The sequence below is a fragment of the Rhincodon typus genome, unplaced genomic scaffold, assembly GCF_021869965.1.
Source record: "Rhincodon typus isolate 14 unplaced genomic scaffold, sRhiTyp1.1 hic_rhity00003424, whole genome shotgun sequence".
In the NCBI taxonomy this organism is placed as follows: Eukaryota; Metazoa; Chordata; class Chondrichthyes; order Orectolobiformes; family Rhincodontidae; genus Rhincodon; species Rhincodon typus.
Window position 1 is genome coordinate 1,813 of NW_025969062.1, and position 15,350 is coordinate 17,162.

The 15,350-nt window shown below is 40.6% G+C and overlaps 1 protein-coding gene across 1 annotated transcript; it reads right to left on the minus strand.

The window, feature by feature from the left end:
• Positions 1-2,056: 2,056 nt before the first annotated feature.
• Positions 2,057-13,903, minus strand: LOC125481753 (cytoplasmic polyadenylation element-binding protein 3-like). Its single transcript, XM_048593661.1, has 3 exons — positions 13,451-13,903; positions 11,096-11,874; positions 2,057-2,155 (listed from the first exon to the last, which is right to left on the minus strand). Exons 1-3 carry the CDS (start codon positions 13,533-13,535, stop codon positions 2,057-2,059), a joined length of 963 nt encoding a protein of 320 aa, XP_048449618.1. The 5' UTR covers positions 13,536-13,903.
• Positions 13,904-15,350: the final 1,447 nt, after the last annotated feature.

Here is a 15,350-nt window from a genome sequence, read left to right on the forward strand (position 1 = left end):
TATTCTTGGAAAAATACACCAGCTGAACAGCCTGAGGGTAGGTTTGAACCAAATGAAAAAGTGATCAGACACACACAGCATGTGACTAGATTCAGTATTAGGCTGATTTTGAGCAAACCTATGTCCATACTGATCACAAAAGGGGAACTTGGGTGGACTTTCCTTCATTTTGTGCTGCGAGTATAGTTGAATTATGCAGTTAATTTGGCCCAGACTCATGACAAAGATTGGGGCTTAGTTAATCTGCTTTTCTTGTGCAACCTTCCTAACTATGAAGTGGTTTTCAAGAGTGTTCAGCTTAACATTTTTTTCCTATATAAAACTATTTGTTTTTCTGAATGAGAAACAACTTGAAGCTCTGTACAATGAACTAAAACAGAAAAAGCAAAATGCAGAAGATGCAATTTTTTTGTCAGATTGTTCCTCTCTCAGGCACTGCAGTACAAAAACAAATAGCAACCAAAAAAAATTTAGCTATTCATTTACTTCTTTTACCTGATAATGAATTAAGTTTATTGTCTCTGGCTAAGAGTTGGTCAAATTCAACGAGACAATTTCTCTTCTGGTGTGCTTTTGTCTGTTTATTATAGAGATGGGGGTGGGGGGAGTAGAGGAGGTAAATTCCATGGTAGAATTTTGTTTGCAGGTATTAGAAAGGCTACAGAAACCAGACATTTCTGGGGATGAAGACTTCAGTTACATGGACAGGTTGGAGAAGCTTGGGGCTGTTTGCCATGGAGAAGACAAAGATTTAGAGGCAATTTGATAGCAGTGTTCAAGGTGATGAGGGTCCTAAACAAGTGAGGTACAGAGAGAAACAGCTCCCATTGGAGGAAGGGTGAGAAACGAGGAGACAGAGTTAAGGTGATTGACAATAGAAAAGATGGCGACACGAGAATTTTGACCCAGCCATCCTCCCATGCTGTTCAATACACCACATCCCCATTGATGGAATACCAATCTCTTGCACTCACAACACACACTTACCAATGATCCTAGCTTCACACATATTTTGCTGCCTCCACTTAATTCCAGCTACTGTAGACACATTACCAAACATGTCACAAAATTATTGACTTACTTCCATTTCTCTTGCAACACAAGGTGGAACACAACTTTAGTTGAGGGGTCACAGACAAATGCATCTCCCTAGTCCAGTGGGGAATCTAGCTCTCTGCTTGATAAAACCAGCTGTGACTAAGCCTCTGGGATCCAACATTGCTGAGAAGATTGAAGAAAGAATCCTTTTTGCTCATGCCCCTTCTAAACTCCCAGTACATGCTTAGCCCGCTGCAGACAGTATAGCCACAGACCTCTTGTTCTCCACCTCACACTGCTTCTCTCATGCCAACCTGGCACTCCCAAGAACTGCTTCTTGTCCAGCTCAGGACAAGGAGTTTAAAGCAAGACAGCATCAATGAAAAGTACTTAAAACTAGATCTAACACTTCAAACAAAAGTGAGACTGCAAATCAGCTCTGCTGCATGGTTTCTGATGAAGGCCTCGATGAAACAATATTCAGGGAATGGGCATGCAGACTGAAGTGCTGGGCGCATTGATTGTCCTGGCTGCAATCCATATACCCTATCACTTTCCATGCGTGCTGATCCCATTTAATGTCAAGTTAACTTTCTATTTACCATGAAATTACGTTTTCTGAGGAAACTACTTGAAATTTATGACAGACAACAAGCCAAGCCATGAACAGGGAATTTGCTGTTGTAAACCCAATAACTATTGCAGTTGCAAAAAAAAAAAAAAAACACCATGTAAGTGTGAAAACTGAAATTAACCTGCATAAAAATAATCGCTTGAAAGCCAGTTTATCATATGTTTTTTTATTCAAAAAAGCACACGGGGGCTTTTAACCAACATAATACGTTTGCAAGATAAATCTTGGAAACTGTTTCTAACCAACTATACCATTAGGCATTCAAGGAGAAAGCCACTTCGCAAAAAAAAAATGCAACAAGAGTGCTGAAAGACATTTGCTAATTGAAAATTAAAATGCAAAAAACTTATTCAAAACAAAGTGACACACTCACGCACACCTATCTTATAATTCTGATCTTTTTAAATTCAATTTGATTGAATTGGTGTGTTTATATACCATTCCAAAGAGACAGCAGCCAAAGGTGGAATTTCCACAGTGATCCTAGGAAAAAAGTATAAATAAAGATTAATTTATACCTTCAGAGAGACCTCTTACGTTCACAAAGCTGAACCACTGGGCTAGGCTGTCCCAAATTGCTGCCAGACCTCAGCAAGTTCTCAGCAATCACTACCTACCTTCTGCCAAATCCCAAGTTGGTACTACAAACTTCAATGCAACCAGTCAGATGCCCATCTTCTACCAAATGCCAAGATCCCACTACAGCAGAGGAATTTTTTTTTTTTAAAATCTTGCATCAAATGGCAGGGTTACTCTAGTGCCACACAAGTGTAGGATTTCTACTGTTCCCTACTCACACCGACAAGTATGTTTAATTCCTTGTTCGCTTGCATGCACAGATCTGCTAAACACTAGGTGCCTACCTCCAATATGGCACTTAACACCAGACTTGTTCTCAGACTTTAAAGAAATGAAAATCAAATACATAAATATAAATCACTGATTTATCATGAAATTACTGATTGGACAATTTTCTGTGAAAGGATTTACGGAATTTAATTCCTAAAATATTAAGTTTCCAGAATACCACCACCCCCATGAACAGAATGGCATATGCATTTAATGCAAATCAGCAGTTTAGCCTATCACATTGCATACCCTCTCTGATGAAGGCAGCCTGCTCCACCATACCCATCATGAAATGCAGTAAGAGGTGAAGTGTCATTTTTTTTAAAAATGTCATACTTAACGTAAATATTTTGTCACTGCTAATTAACAAACGAGTTATGCAAACCAATATTTCAGAAATGAAAAGGGTTGTAGCTCACAATAACAAGCAAGCAAACAAAATCATTTGCAAATCTGATTGTCTGTTTGCCTCATCTAGCCTTTTCCATTTTGAAACCTTCAACCGGAAATAAGGTACGTAAATTTATTAAAAATCATCTGTAAGATTTTATAAATTGACAGCAAACCTGGCCATCAGCTGACATCATCTCTCCCTTGTAAAACTCAGCCTCCCAGGGCAGATTAACAAAACATCCGCTCCATCCCTTAAATCCATTGAAAATCAGTTTTGTTTTAAAAGCATTGAAGATATTTCTCGTCTAAAATCTCGACAACCAACATATATTCAACCTTTGAGGTGATAGCTCAAACAAAAATTATATTCGTAGGATTCAAGATGGAATCCACACATTTATAAATGTACAAAGATAACAACATCAGCCATAGCAGCTTATATACATATACCATCTTCATTGTAATAAAACATCCCACAGTGCATCACAAACTAAATTAGATGAGTGCACGTTCAACCTCAGAGTTGCCAGGTGAGGAATGGAGCCAATGATTAGAGAGCTGAGTTTGTGGCAGGAACCAAAGACAAAGACAATAGTGGTGAGCCCAACACCAAATTGGAGCAAACTTCTGCTGATCTAGTGAAGCAATCTGACTATCTAGAAAGAGGTGATGATGAAGCAGTGCTGGGTATCATCAGCACGCATGGGGAAACTAATGTTACCTTTTTTGAATGACGTCGCCAAAAGGGCAGCATGTTGATGATAAATAGGACAGATGCAGCCAAGGATAGATCCGTGGGGCATCAGAAAAACCTTATTCAAAACCGCTCTCCTATTTCTAGCAAATGATACGATCCATTTAAAAATATTGTAGCCAAGTCTATTTTGAACACACAGGCCAGTTAGCTGCACCAACCACTTATAATATTACAATATACACATACAAACAGATTTTCATGCATTAAGAGCTGGAAACATCAAGAAAGGAGGCAAGCAGACTCCATGCAAAGAGCAAAACCCAAACCTCAGATTTTGAAAGATATATAGTTGGGGACATGGATAAGATGTAGAAAAAGGGTGAAATGTTTGGACAGAATTCCAAAAAAAATTGGATTACATGAACCATGTTATAGGCAAGAATTTATGAAATTATAATGTTTCTTTAACATCCAGTCATTTCCCCCACATTATTTTCATCAAGTTGTGAACCTAAAGCTTTTTCTACATATGATAGAAAATGCAAATAGGTGCAACAGTGGTAGCATGAGTTTTGATGTGGGTGTTGTTGGCTAGGCTATTTATTGCCCATCCCTAGTTGCCCTTGAGAAGATGTGAGCTGCCTTCTTGAACGAGTGCAGTTTGTTTGCTTTCAACAATGCTGTTAGGGAGGGAGTTTCTGTAATTTGGCCCAGCACTGAAGGAAGAATGATATATTTCTACATCAGGATGTTGAATTACTTGGAGAGGAACTTATAGCTGGTGGTGTTCCATGTATCTGCTGCCCTTGTTCTTCTACATGGAAATGGTCATGGGTTTGGAAGGTATTGCCTCAGGAGTCTTGGTGGATTTCTGCAGTGCATCATTTCGGTGGTACACAATCTGGTTGCTATGTGTCAGTGGTGGGGTGAATATTTAAGTGCCAATCAATCAATTAAGTGGACTGTTTTGTCCTGGGATACAGTTAAACTCTAGGGTCACTGGAGCTACATTTATCCAAACAAACACAATGTACTAAACTCCTGACTTTTGCCTTGTAGATGATGGGCAGACTTTGGGAAGTCAGAGTGGCAAGTCACTGCAGGATTCCTTGCCTTCTCTTGTAGTCACTTTATGTGATTAGTTTCTGGTCAATGGTAACCCCCAGGATGTTGAAACTGGGAAATTCAGTGGTGGCTGTGCCTTTGAATGTCAAGATGAAATAGCGAGATGCTCTCATGGTGGAGATAGTCATTAACTGACGTATGTGTGGCATGTATGTTACTTGCCACTTTTCAGCCAAAGCCTGGATATCATCCAAATGCAGCAAGACCTGGACATGGACTGCTTTAGTATCTAAGGAGATGCAATTAGTACTGAACATAATTCAGTGAACATTCCCACTTCTGTCCTTATAGTGGAGACAATATTATTGACAAAGCAATTGAAGATAGTTGGGCCTTGAACATTACCCTGAGGAACTCCTGCAGTCATGTCTCTGAGCAGAGTTGACTGACCCCCAACAACCACAACTGTAATTCCAAAATCAAGTCTAGCATGAATGTCCAAGATGCCCAAGCACTCAATATCAGATTCAATAAAAACTCAAGCTGTTAAAAATAGCAACAAAAACGGACAAGCTCACGGTTTTAATCACTGAACACTTTTCCTGTACATAACGCACAGGAACACATAGCAACACAACAGTTTTCAACAGAACTTTAAAACAAAAAAAGGACCTACAATGTTTTCAAATTTATTAGAAGGCCAATTTAAGAAGTAGTTTCCAAACAAGTTGATAACTATCTATGTGTAATTAATACTAAAATATAAAGCACCTCAAGTATAAATGCCAATCGCGTCCTAAACTGGCAGAATCAGGTTACAGAAAATTACTGATGCTATGCCATTTTTATGAAGTAAATGTCACTATCTAAAAGTTGAGACAATTTGCTGTGAAAGAATTTTTACTAACCCTTCCAGGTTATTTGTCATCTTGATATAAACATCCGACAGTTGTCATTATAACACACATTTTATAAGCCAATGATCTGAAAAGGCACAATGTCCCTTCAATGCTCCCAAAGTTCTAATCACTGGTTCTGTTTACGAAGTAATAACTTCTCGCTTGTCATTGTTACCATGACTACTATTTTAGGGTGGGGACGGGCTCTGATCAATTTACTCAAGTCTACAATTAGACATAATATTATAAGTCAGTATGTCAGAAATTGAAATCATATCAACCAAAATGATTGAAACCAGAGTCTGTACAAAACGAATCGTAATTTCATTATCTTCCCCAACACTCCATGAAAATAGATCATGAATAGGTCAAATCAAAATAGAACATGTGGATGCAGAGATCTGAAAGCTAAATAATTGCTTTCTGAAAAAATATATTGGCAACCCAATGGCTAAAATAATTTTGCATTGTTGCTGAATAACATCACTGACTTACTTGTCAAGTACTGAAGGAGATGATTGCCAGACTGAGATTGTGGCATGTGGTAAGAAACAATGAGGAATAAACTTATTTGACCTTGCCTTCATCTCAACGTTACCTGTTGAGGATGCATCTGTCCAAATAGTACTTGTAGGAATGTCCACCTCTCAATCGTTATGGAGACAAAGGCCCATCCTCCCAATCAGAACATCTCCATTGTGTTTTACAGCACTACCATGCAAAACGCAAGATATTTTGGAACAAACTGGATCTAACAGTGTGAAATTTGGCATCCACAAAAACAATTACCAGCAGCAGAAATGAACTTGAACACAAGATCCAGCATGTCCCTCACTGTACCATCAAACTAGGGACCAAACCTGTGGAAGAGCATGCAGGAGGAATAGCAGAGATGCCTAAAAATGAGCTGCCAACCTGAGAAGGCTACAACATGGGATGCCAAGAATGCAGAATTGAAGCAGTTAAGATGGAGCTAAAGGAATGCACAGATTTGGCCAAATGTCTGCAGCCCTGCTCACCCAGATGCAAATGTGATGGAAAAATAAACAACTAAGATGAGGTGGCAGTGCCATGAATATCCACATCTCAAATTATCAAATCTCAAGCATTTGCAAATATCTTCAGCCGGGAGAGCCATACGAACAACCCAGCTTGGCTTCCTGCCAAGGCTCCCACAAATGCTCCTCAAAACTGTGCGGTACATTCGGAAATGGTTAAGCTCGCTGAACTGAGCAAAAGTGATGATGCCAAAAACATCCCAACTATAGGGAGGATTCTCTTCCCCACAACTTTCCACATGTCCAGCTAAATTGTTTTAGTACAATCATACCATACGTATCTCCCCACAAAAGTCAGAAAATTGTCCAGTACTTCCTGTTCACAAAATGCAGGCCAAATCTGATCTGGACAATCACTGGTTCAGTTGACTGTCGATTAAAGTAATGGAATGAGTTGTCAAGCGTGCCAAATGGCACCCGCATCAATGACTACTCAAGGTTGGTCAGTTTCAGTTCCACGAGAACCACCTAGGCCGAGACCCCATTGCAGCAAAGGAAGACAATCATCTCAACCTTTGGACATTGTCTTCACAAAGTCCAGTAGCAGTGACCTAGGCCTAGCCATCTTCAGCTGCTTTGTCAGTGAGCTCTCCACTCTAAGGAGGCAGATCCTACTTGCCTGCTTAAGACTGAGGCAACATACAAGCCTGACCTTGTGAAAGATAACTTGTGACACAAGTACCAGGCATCGACCATCACCAGTAACAAAGTCTGAACATTTCCCCTTGACATTCAACTGTCTGAGCCTTCCCAAATCCCTTATCATCAAAACTTTCGGAATGGGTTGTCACCATTGATTGGGACCATAACTGGATCATCCATACAAGTACCATCAGTCTAACATAAGTCAGAGGCTGGGAATCCTGTGGCAAATAACTCACCTTCCAACCTCAGAACTATTCCATGATCTATAAAGTACAGCAGGAATTGCCCTAACGAGCTCAGCTTCAACAATCCAAGAAATTCAACATAATCGAAGGCAAAGCAACCTTCTTGATTAGAACCCCATCTACCAGCTTAAAATGTTCTCCTCCATCTCCAGCACAGCACGACTGCAACATGCAACCTCTACAAAATGGGCTGCAGTGAAAGCCAAAGCTTCAAGAGCAGCTCCTGCACCCAAAACATCTACTACCTTGAAGGAAAAAGCCTACAATCAACTGGGATTACGAGGGGTTCATCTTACTGCGAGCAGTGATAGGAAGGGGCTGAGCAATGGAAAACATGAGTAGGAATGGAAAATAAAGAATTGGGAGGAGTAAGACGTGTGTTCAGGGCAGGATTTCATGATTGAAAGCAAAGCCATAAAATTGTATTGAGGAGCATAGTTCCTGTGTAGACTCCTGCGTAGGAGATGACTGAAATTATCTTGTCTTTTCCCAGGAAAAGTTCAGTTTATTTTTAATTACATGCTGTTTTATTGTATTTTAAATATTAAATTAAGTAACATACAGACGTACAATGTACTCATCAGAAAACATGTTAGTACACCTCATAGGAAGATAAGCTTGCATTAGTGGGGTACAGCTAAAGGCAGAAAGACTGATTCTGAAACAAAAAACAACCGAACATGGGAACATTGTGGTCGAGATCAATTGCAGGAGTCTCCACTGCTCCTTCAGTCATGCTAGATACCACTATCCACTTTCTTCTACTGCCAGTTATCCCAAATATGGATATTTAACCATGGATCAACCTACTCTGGAACTGACATCAAAATATAGCTATCCGAGACCCATACCCAGTACTACACAATCTCTTCCCCATTGCTTACAGATCCCAGGACACAGTTCAATCCTCTTAATGCACCCAATAATACTACTTAACATTCTTCATTTAACAAATCTTCAGGATAACTATGAACAAAAGGGAACGAGCAGATCATGCATTCATATAATTTGCCTGGATGACAAAAACAGAAGGTTACATTCCTGAACTTACTTGTGGGGTACGTGTTTTCTACTGCCAAATTTTGCTTCCTATAATTACCATTCTATCTTCTTTTTCTCCTATTGTAAATTACTATGTCAACAATTCACATTCAACGATGCTGCCACCTGTTGTTACAGGACATGGTCAGTAGGTGGCTTTGCGGAGCAAATTTTCAAATCTGGTGGCCGGCTCCACCATCACCATGTATATTAAAAACCTTTATATTCAACTGGCAGGGCAATCCCATTTGGCATTCACACACAAAATGTAAATCCTTGCCATCCCAATCTTTTACCCAAATGACATTCATAACTTCTCAGTTTCTCCTTTGGAATGTGGAAAAACTTGGATTTTTTTGGTGGTCCACAAACATCACTACTTCATATTACATTATTAACTATCTACATCCTTTTTCTGATTGGTAAGAAAGGGGAGTTTTTCTTCAGCTTATCAGATGTATCAAGGATATGCAATGGCTGCATTTGTAAAACAAGTCTGGGATTAGGCCAATAAAATACCAAGCCTACCAGAAATTACGTGGCCAGCAGGTTCAGGATATTATACAAAACATGCCTCATTAAAATTTTCCACTCAGGTCTAATTATAAGAGGAACATTTTGGCACTAAATCCCTGAATTAGCCTATTCAGTAGAATAATATTTTGTAACAGATTAAAGAAGCCCATTTAGGTTAATTCTACATTCATTGCATTACAAAATAATACAACTAACTTGTTTAGATATGCAAATATACTTAAATAATTGAACATGTACCTAAAGGCTGTCTGACAATCTTAATTTTACACACGATGAATGTGTTTGAACACGTATGTATCAGAATACATAGACTTTTAATTGGAGAATGCATTACCCTGCATAGCATTTAGTTCCAAAAATTGAACAGCAAGCGGTAAACTTCCACTCAATTGTAACAATGATACATGGTCTCCATTTCCTCAACCACCATTTCACATCACTGAGAACTGGCTTCGTACGAGAACACATACTACTTACTGATGTGTGATTCTCAGCGAAAAATGCAACCATGACTTGCATTTCACGTTATCCTAACATTGAATATAGCAAAGGTGACACACTGATCGAGTTACATTTTCTAGGTCTCATACAATATAAAACCCATCACCACAAAACCACATGAACTGTTATCGGTATTATTTCATGGCTTCTATCACAAAATAGAACATTATTAAACCTTTCATTTCTAGAATTTGCAAACTGATTTTTGAGCATAATAATCATGTCAAATGTAATTATAAAAGTGAACATTTACAGTCAAACCAGTAAAATCCTAAGTGACGGAACAAATGTCTGCATGCAGAAATGAAGATTGTGCTTTGACAATAGATTACATCTTACTAACAAGAGAAAGGTAATCCAAGTAGTAATTGTTGATTTTATTTAGGATGATTATTTAGGTACATCCATATAACATCTTGTCCCTGGGGCCACTTGAATTGCTGCAATATCCATTAACAAATGCATGCAATGCAGAATCTGACTTCGTTGTTCAGGGTCCGCACAATGGTGAAGGTTGTCAATCCCTCACCAATTTACCATTAAAGGTTGGTTATAAATAATTACTTTGATGGAGAATCACCAAAGGATTTTGACCCATTTTAACTGGGACTTTCAAGAAGTTAAAATAGGAAGCTGAAAATTGATATATACATAGGGAGAACAGCATAATAATGTGCAGTTTCAATACAAAATAGGCAAAATAAAACCAAGCCATCATCTTCAGAGGTTTTAAAACCTTGGTGTATGCTGAATATGTTCTCATTCTATCCTGCAAATATTTACAGTCAATACATGACTGGCGTACCACAGAAATGACTGTACATTTCTGCTTTCAAGCAGTTGAAATAGTAATGATGACAGTATGTTGCTCCACCTCTGTGTTTGACGTCAAAACAATTGCCCAAACAAAGCGGCCTTAAAAGATGAAGGGCAAGTTATCCCAATAGTGCTAAATTTAACAATTTAGGCAAAAACTCTTTCACAAATTCTTCAATAATTCTACTCTTCACTGGCTATGAAGCTTGACAGTCTTGTCGATAGTTAATTGTTCTAAAATATAGACGGTCTGCCGGCTGTTTATTTTTTTTTTTAAAAGAATACAAAGGCAGTTGAATACTGCCAACAAAGAAAGGACATGAAAAAGCCTAATTTTAATATTGTACTTGTATAATTTTTTGTTTCAATGAAGACGCTGTCAAAATTAAACTGGCATTGAGATCAGCAGGGGCCACTGTTACTAGTCCTTTCTGGGAAGGGGAGAGGGGTTGGTCTGTTGCAGAGTAAGAAGGACACAATCTAGTATTCTCACCTACTGAGGATGTACTTAGGCTGAACAGTGTCACTGCCTAGCTGAAAATAACAGATGTGATGTTTTCTCTGCAATGTCATGTCCCATTAAAGATGGCACATGCAATGTGACTGTGAAGGTCATGTCCTACTGCGTCTTTTGTACATTTGGTCGAAATGAAATTTTCAAGGTCGGTATACTGTACCTGAAATTGCAACATGCCGTTGCTGTTGTCTGTCCGAAAGGCATTGTCATCCATCCACGACTTGGGGGTTAGTGTGGGTGCAGTTCGAGGGAATTTCGGAGGGGCGATGACATTGCTGGAGAAGGGTTTCTTGAGTGGAGAGATAGGGTTGAGGGGGGAAGGCACCCCAACAGCTCGCCGGGGGTCCCTGGCTTGCAGCCCGCTCCAGGGGTTGGGGGCCGTGCTCCAGGTGGTGTTCTGATGGTTGTTCCAAGCCGAGGACGGCTTGCTGGTCATGATGGGCTGGTGGTTGTAGGCGCTACGCTGGGCGAAAGGAGCCTGCGGGCTGACGGGCGACCTCCGCTGTTGTTGTTGTTGTTGCTGCTGTTGCTGGGCTTGGTGGTGCTGCGTCTGCTGTGCCAGGCCGATCTGGGGCGAGAAAGTACCACCGAAAACCGGGTTGACGTGAGTGAAATTTTGGAACAGCATCGTCCCGTTGACGGCCGGGATACCCTGGAAAAAGCTATCATCCGCCGTGTTGGTGCTGCCCGTCGACCACGTACTGAACGAAGGAGACAGGGAGGTACCTGGCTCCTGGGGTTGAAAGCTCAAGCCGGGCAAAATTGGCGATTCCATCTGCGCCTTCTCTTTATTCTGGGCAGAAACCGGGGCGTTTATACTCACGGAGCTGTCTTCTGACTTGGGGGTTTCTGCGGCTTCGGTGCTTTGCTCTGACCTTGGTGAAAGCTGCTGGGGGTTGCTTTTGTCCATCAGTAAATCATCCTGCATGGTTTGCGGAGCTAAAACAGGAAAAAACAAAGGCGCGTTATTAGCTGTGCTCTGGTACTTCACCGCTGGCGAAAATCCTGTATCATTGCTAGGTGACTGTAAAGCAAATGTGTAATCGCCCATTTAAGCAGAGCGATGGGGGTGGGGGAGTGAACCAGGCAATATTAAATGCTTCTCTTTTTTTTTAGAAAAAAAAAATGAGTAGCAGCTTCACCCTTTCGTGTTCTGGTTCCCCCTCAGAATGAGAGATTTGGGATGCGGGCACAGATATTCACTAATTTCGCCACGTCTTTCTTTACACCGGAACTTCAGCTCTCACCCGCAATGTGAAACTGATTCTTGTTCCTGTTCAAGAGCTTTCAAAGCTCTGTGCTAATTTGCATACGTCAATAAATAGTGCAGCGTCCTTCAGAAGGTTAAAATACATTTTAAATTTTAAAAACGTTATTTCCAAGATCCAATATTACATTTACAATCACGCGACCTGCAGGAGGTGTATTTTTTGCCAATACAGCATTGTCGATTTAAATAAAACAAATATCTGGGGTTACAGATCTGGCACCATACTGCATTTTATTGAGTCTCGAACCCAGTGGAGGGGAGGAGGGAGGCATGAACAATCAGCAACCTGCTTAATTTAAGTAAACAAGAACCTGATTTGCATGAAATTATCTTCATGTTAAAATATAATTAGGCGATGCTTCGAAAACACGATTTTAATACAAGAGGAGCGTCGAAACACCCTTATCGAGGCAGAACCATATTTGACACGTAACTTGTGACCTTGTCTTTTTTTCGCGTCTGCAATTTTGTTGACCCGAACAATGTTTCGATTGCCTAACGCAATGACATCTTAAAAATATCCCGAAAGCTCCTGTATATTGCTGTTTTACCATGCAGTATGTTTACGCCATTCATCCACACAACTAATGGCTTATTTCATAAAATGGCTCCTTGCTTTGCATGTTATTGCAAATGGCCAAATGACGATTGGACAACACATAATTCCATTTTTTGCAGACAAATTTAGAAAAGACAGTCACAAAAGTGGCATCTACAATACTGTAAATCATTACGATCCACACGTAACGAATTCGACTCGCGTCTTTAATCTGACAGGCAAGCAGACCAAAGTGAAATGTACGCAGGTTAACTTTGCACGTGCATTTTTAACAACGCAATTAATTTTATCACCAAATCCAGACCCTCAAGGTCATTGTCAGCTCGTATCAACATTCCTGTCATGTGCTGTCAGGTTCGTTTTATATGGCAACATTGAGAATCAAATAAAAACAAACAAGATAAGCAACCGCTCACCAATAAAGAATATTATTCGCATATATTTATGTCGAGCACCGTACCCGAAAAGCAAAGAAATGGTTTCTCTGAAGGGCGTACATTTCAAAACACACTTTCAAACAATGCACTTATCTAAATACATTGTCCAACATTCCAGCTAAAATAGGAAAAACAAAACCGTCAACTTTACAAGTAAAATATTAACTTCAGCCAACCAACCAATCTAAATAAATGAAACATAAAAAATGTTAAATACATGAATCGATGATAGCATCCTCCTTTATTTACCCGTTTGACAAGCTGTTATTCGCCATTGATTTATAATGAAGAGGTCAATTTGGGCCCTTGCAATGGTCAAGGTCACAAGAAACATATTTTTAATAGTACGCTAATAACATGATTGCTTTGTTCTGTTCGCATAGTGGGAAACGAACCAAATGTTAATATCTTGCTCTCTAGCTAACATTCGGTTCTATTTACTTAGAATTCAAGGAGGTTTCACTCTGCAGTATTTAATCTTGGATCTCACAGCCTTCTTCTGATAGGTTCCCAATCGTCTCCGGATTACCGAAAACAGTTATTACCTTGGTGTGAACCTCTGAAATAGTTTGCGGGGAGGGAAGGGGGTGGGGAATGAAAGTGCCAGTCCCTTTCCTGGTGCGCAATGCAAACTTCCAAACGCTTTACCCCAGCAGCCACAGACCCAGCCAAAGCAGCCTGTGGGATTCCATTCGTGCGCGTGCACAGGTGAACGCTGCGCAGCGGTGCATGGCGGACAATGCAGTTCCCGGCTGTGGTGCGCCTGCGCTGCCGCCGCCGGTCTTGACCGTGGGAATGGAACTACATCTCCCAGCGGGCTCCGCGGGGCCCGCCGGTGTCCGCAGTGTGCGCGGCGGTGAGCGCACTTCCGGTTGGGTTCAACGTTATTATTACCTCACAGTAAATGGAGGCCGCAGCTCGGAAGTGGTCAATTGTGTTTTGAAACAAATACACGTTTTCTCTTCAAGCTACTCCACCCCCACCCTCAATACACACAACAAAAAGCATCCCATAAAGATCGGCGTATCTTCACACACGGAAGACCCAAAACCAGAAGTTTAATGGGTGTTCGCCCCTACGGCTACAGAGCACTCATCCTGCCGCCGCGATCCCCTCGGTCCAGCTTCCAGGTTTGCTCGCCCACAGCGGGTCTCTCTCTTCGTTCGATCGCCGTCTGGTTTAGGCCGCAGAGCGAGGCCTAGCTCAAGCCTTTACATGAACCTCCTGAAACAAACGAGCGAAGGCAGTTGAAGGGGGGGTGGGTCGGATTGCTGGAAAATGTCGGGCGGTGCGGATCTGACGGCGGTTTCGGCGCAGCCGCTGGATAGGTGAGTGAGAGCGGGGCACTCGGCTAACCGTGTCCCGCCGGCGGCCCAGGTCCTGCTCAAACCTACTCACTTTGCCCGCTTTTTCCGGTTCAGAAAAGGTTTCACACTCTGATCCAGGCGGGTACCAGCTCGGTTTTTTTAAATAAAATATGCTCATTGATCACTTAAACCCATTCAATCATGTTTTAATGAATACTTTTGCTCTTCCGAGAGTAATCGCTCGTGTCTTTGACTCGTATTTAAAACTAATACTGGAAATCCGTATTTTTATAACTTTTATTAAAGCTTGATAACGGGAATATTATATTCATCTCATTCTTGCATTATTAGGCTCTTGACCGGGTGTTTTATAGGTCATGAGTTTGGAAGTCTGTAATGTTAAGAAGTGAACCATTGTTACTGTCCCGTATAATTTAGTATCTGTTCGAAGGAAATGTTACTTTTTCCTCATAATTTAGGTATTTGTATTTACGTACAGAATAAAACGCTTGCTTTTAATTTATATTTTAAAACAGACTTGAAGAGTTCCATTTTCAAGGTATTCGATTACTTTTTACGGGGATATTTTTCAATTAGATATATTCCATATAAGTATATTGCGTGCACTTTTTCCACTAAATATGTAGGTAACGTATCTCAGTCAGTTATGATATCTGGAAATAGTTAATATAAAATTGCATCACCTGAATACATGAATAGAAGAGAGAGAACCAGGAGTAGGCTACCCAGCCTCTCTAATCTACCCCATCATTCATTGATCTGGCCTCCACTTTCTGGGGTAGAGAATTCCAAACATTTTCTACCTTTGCGGAGAAATCCCT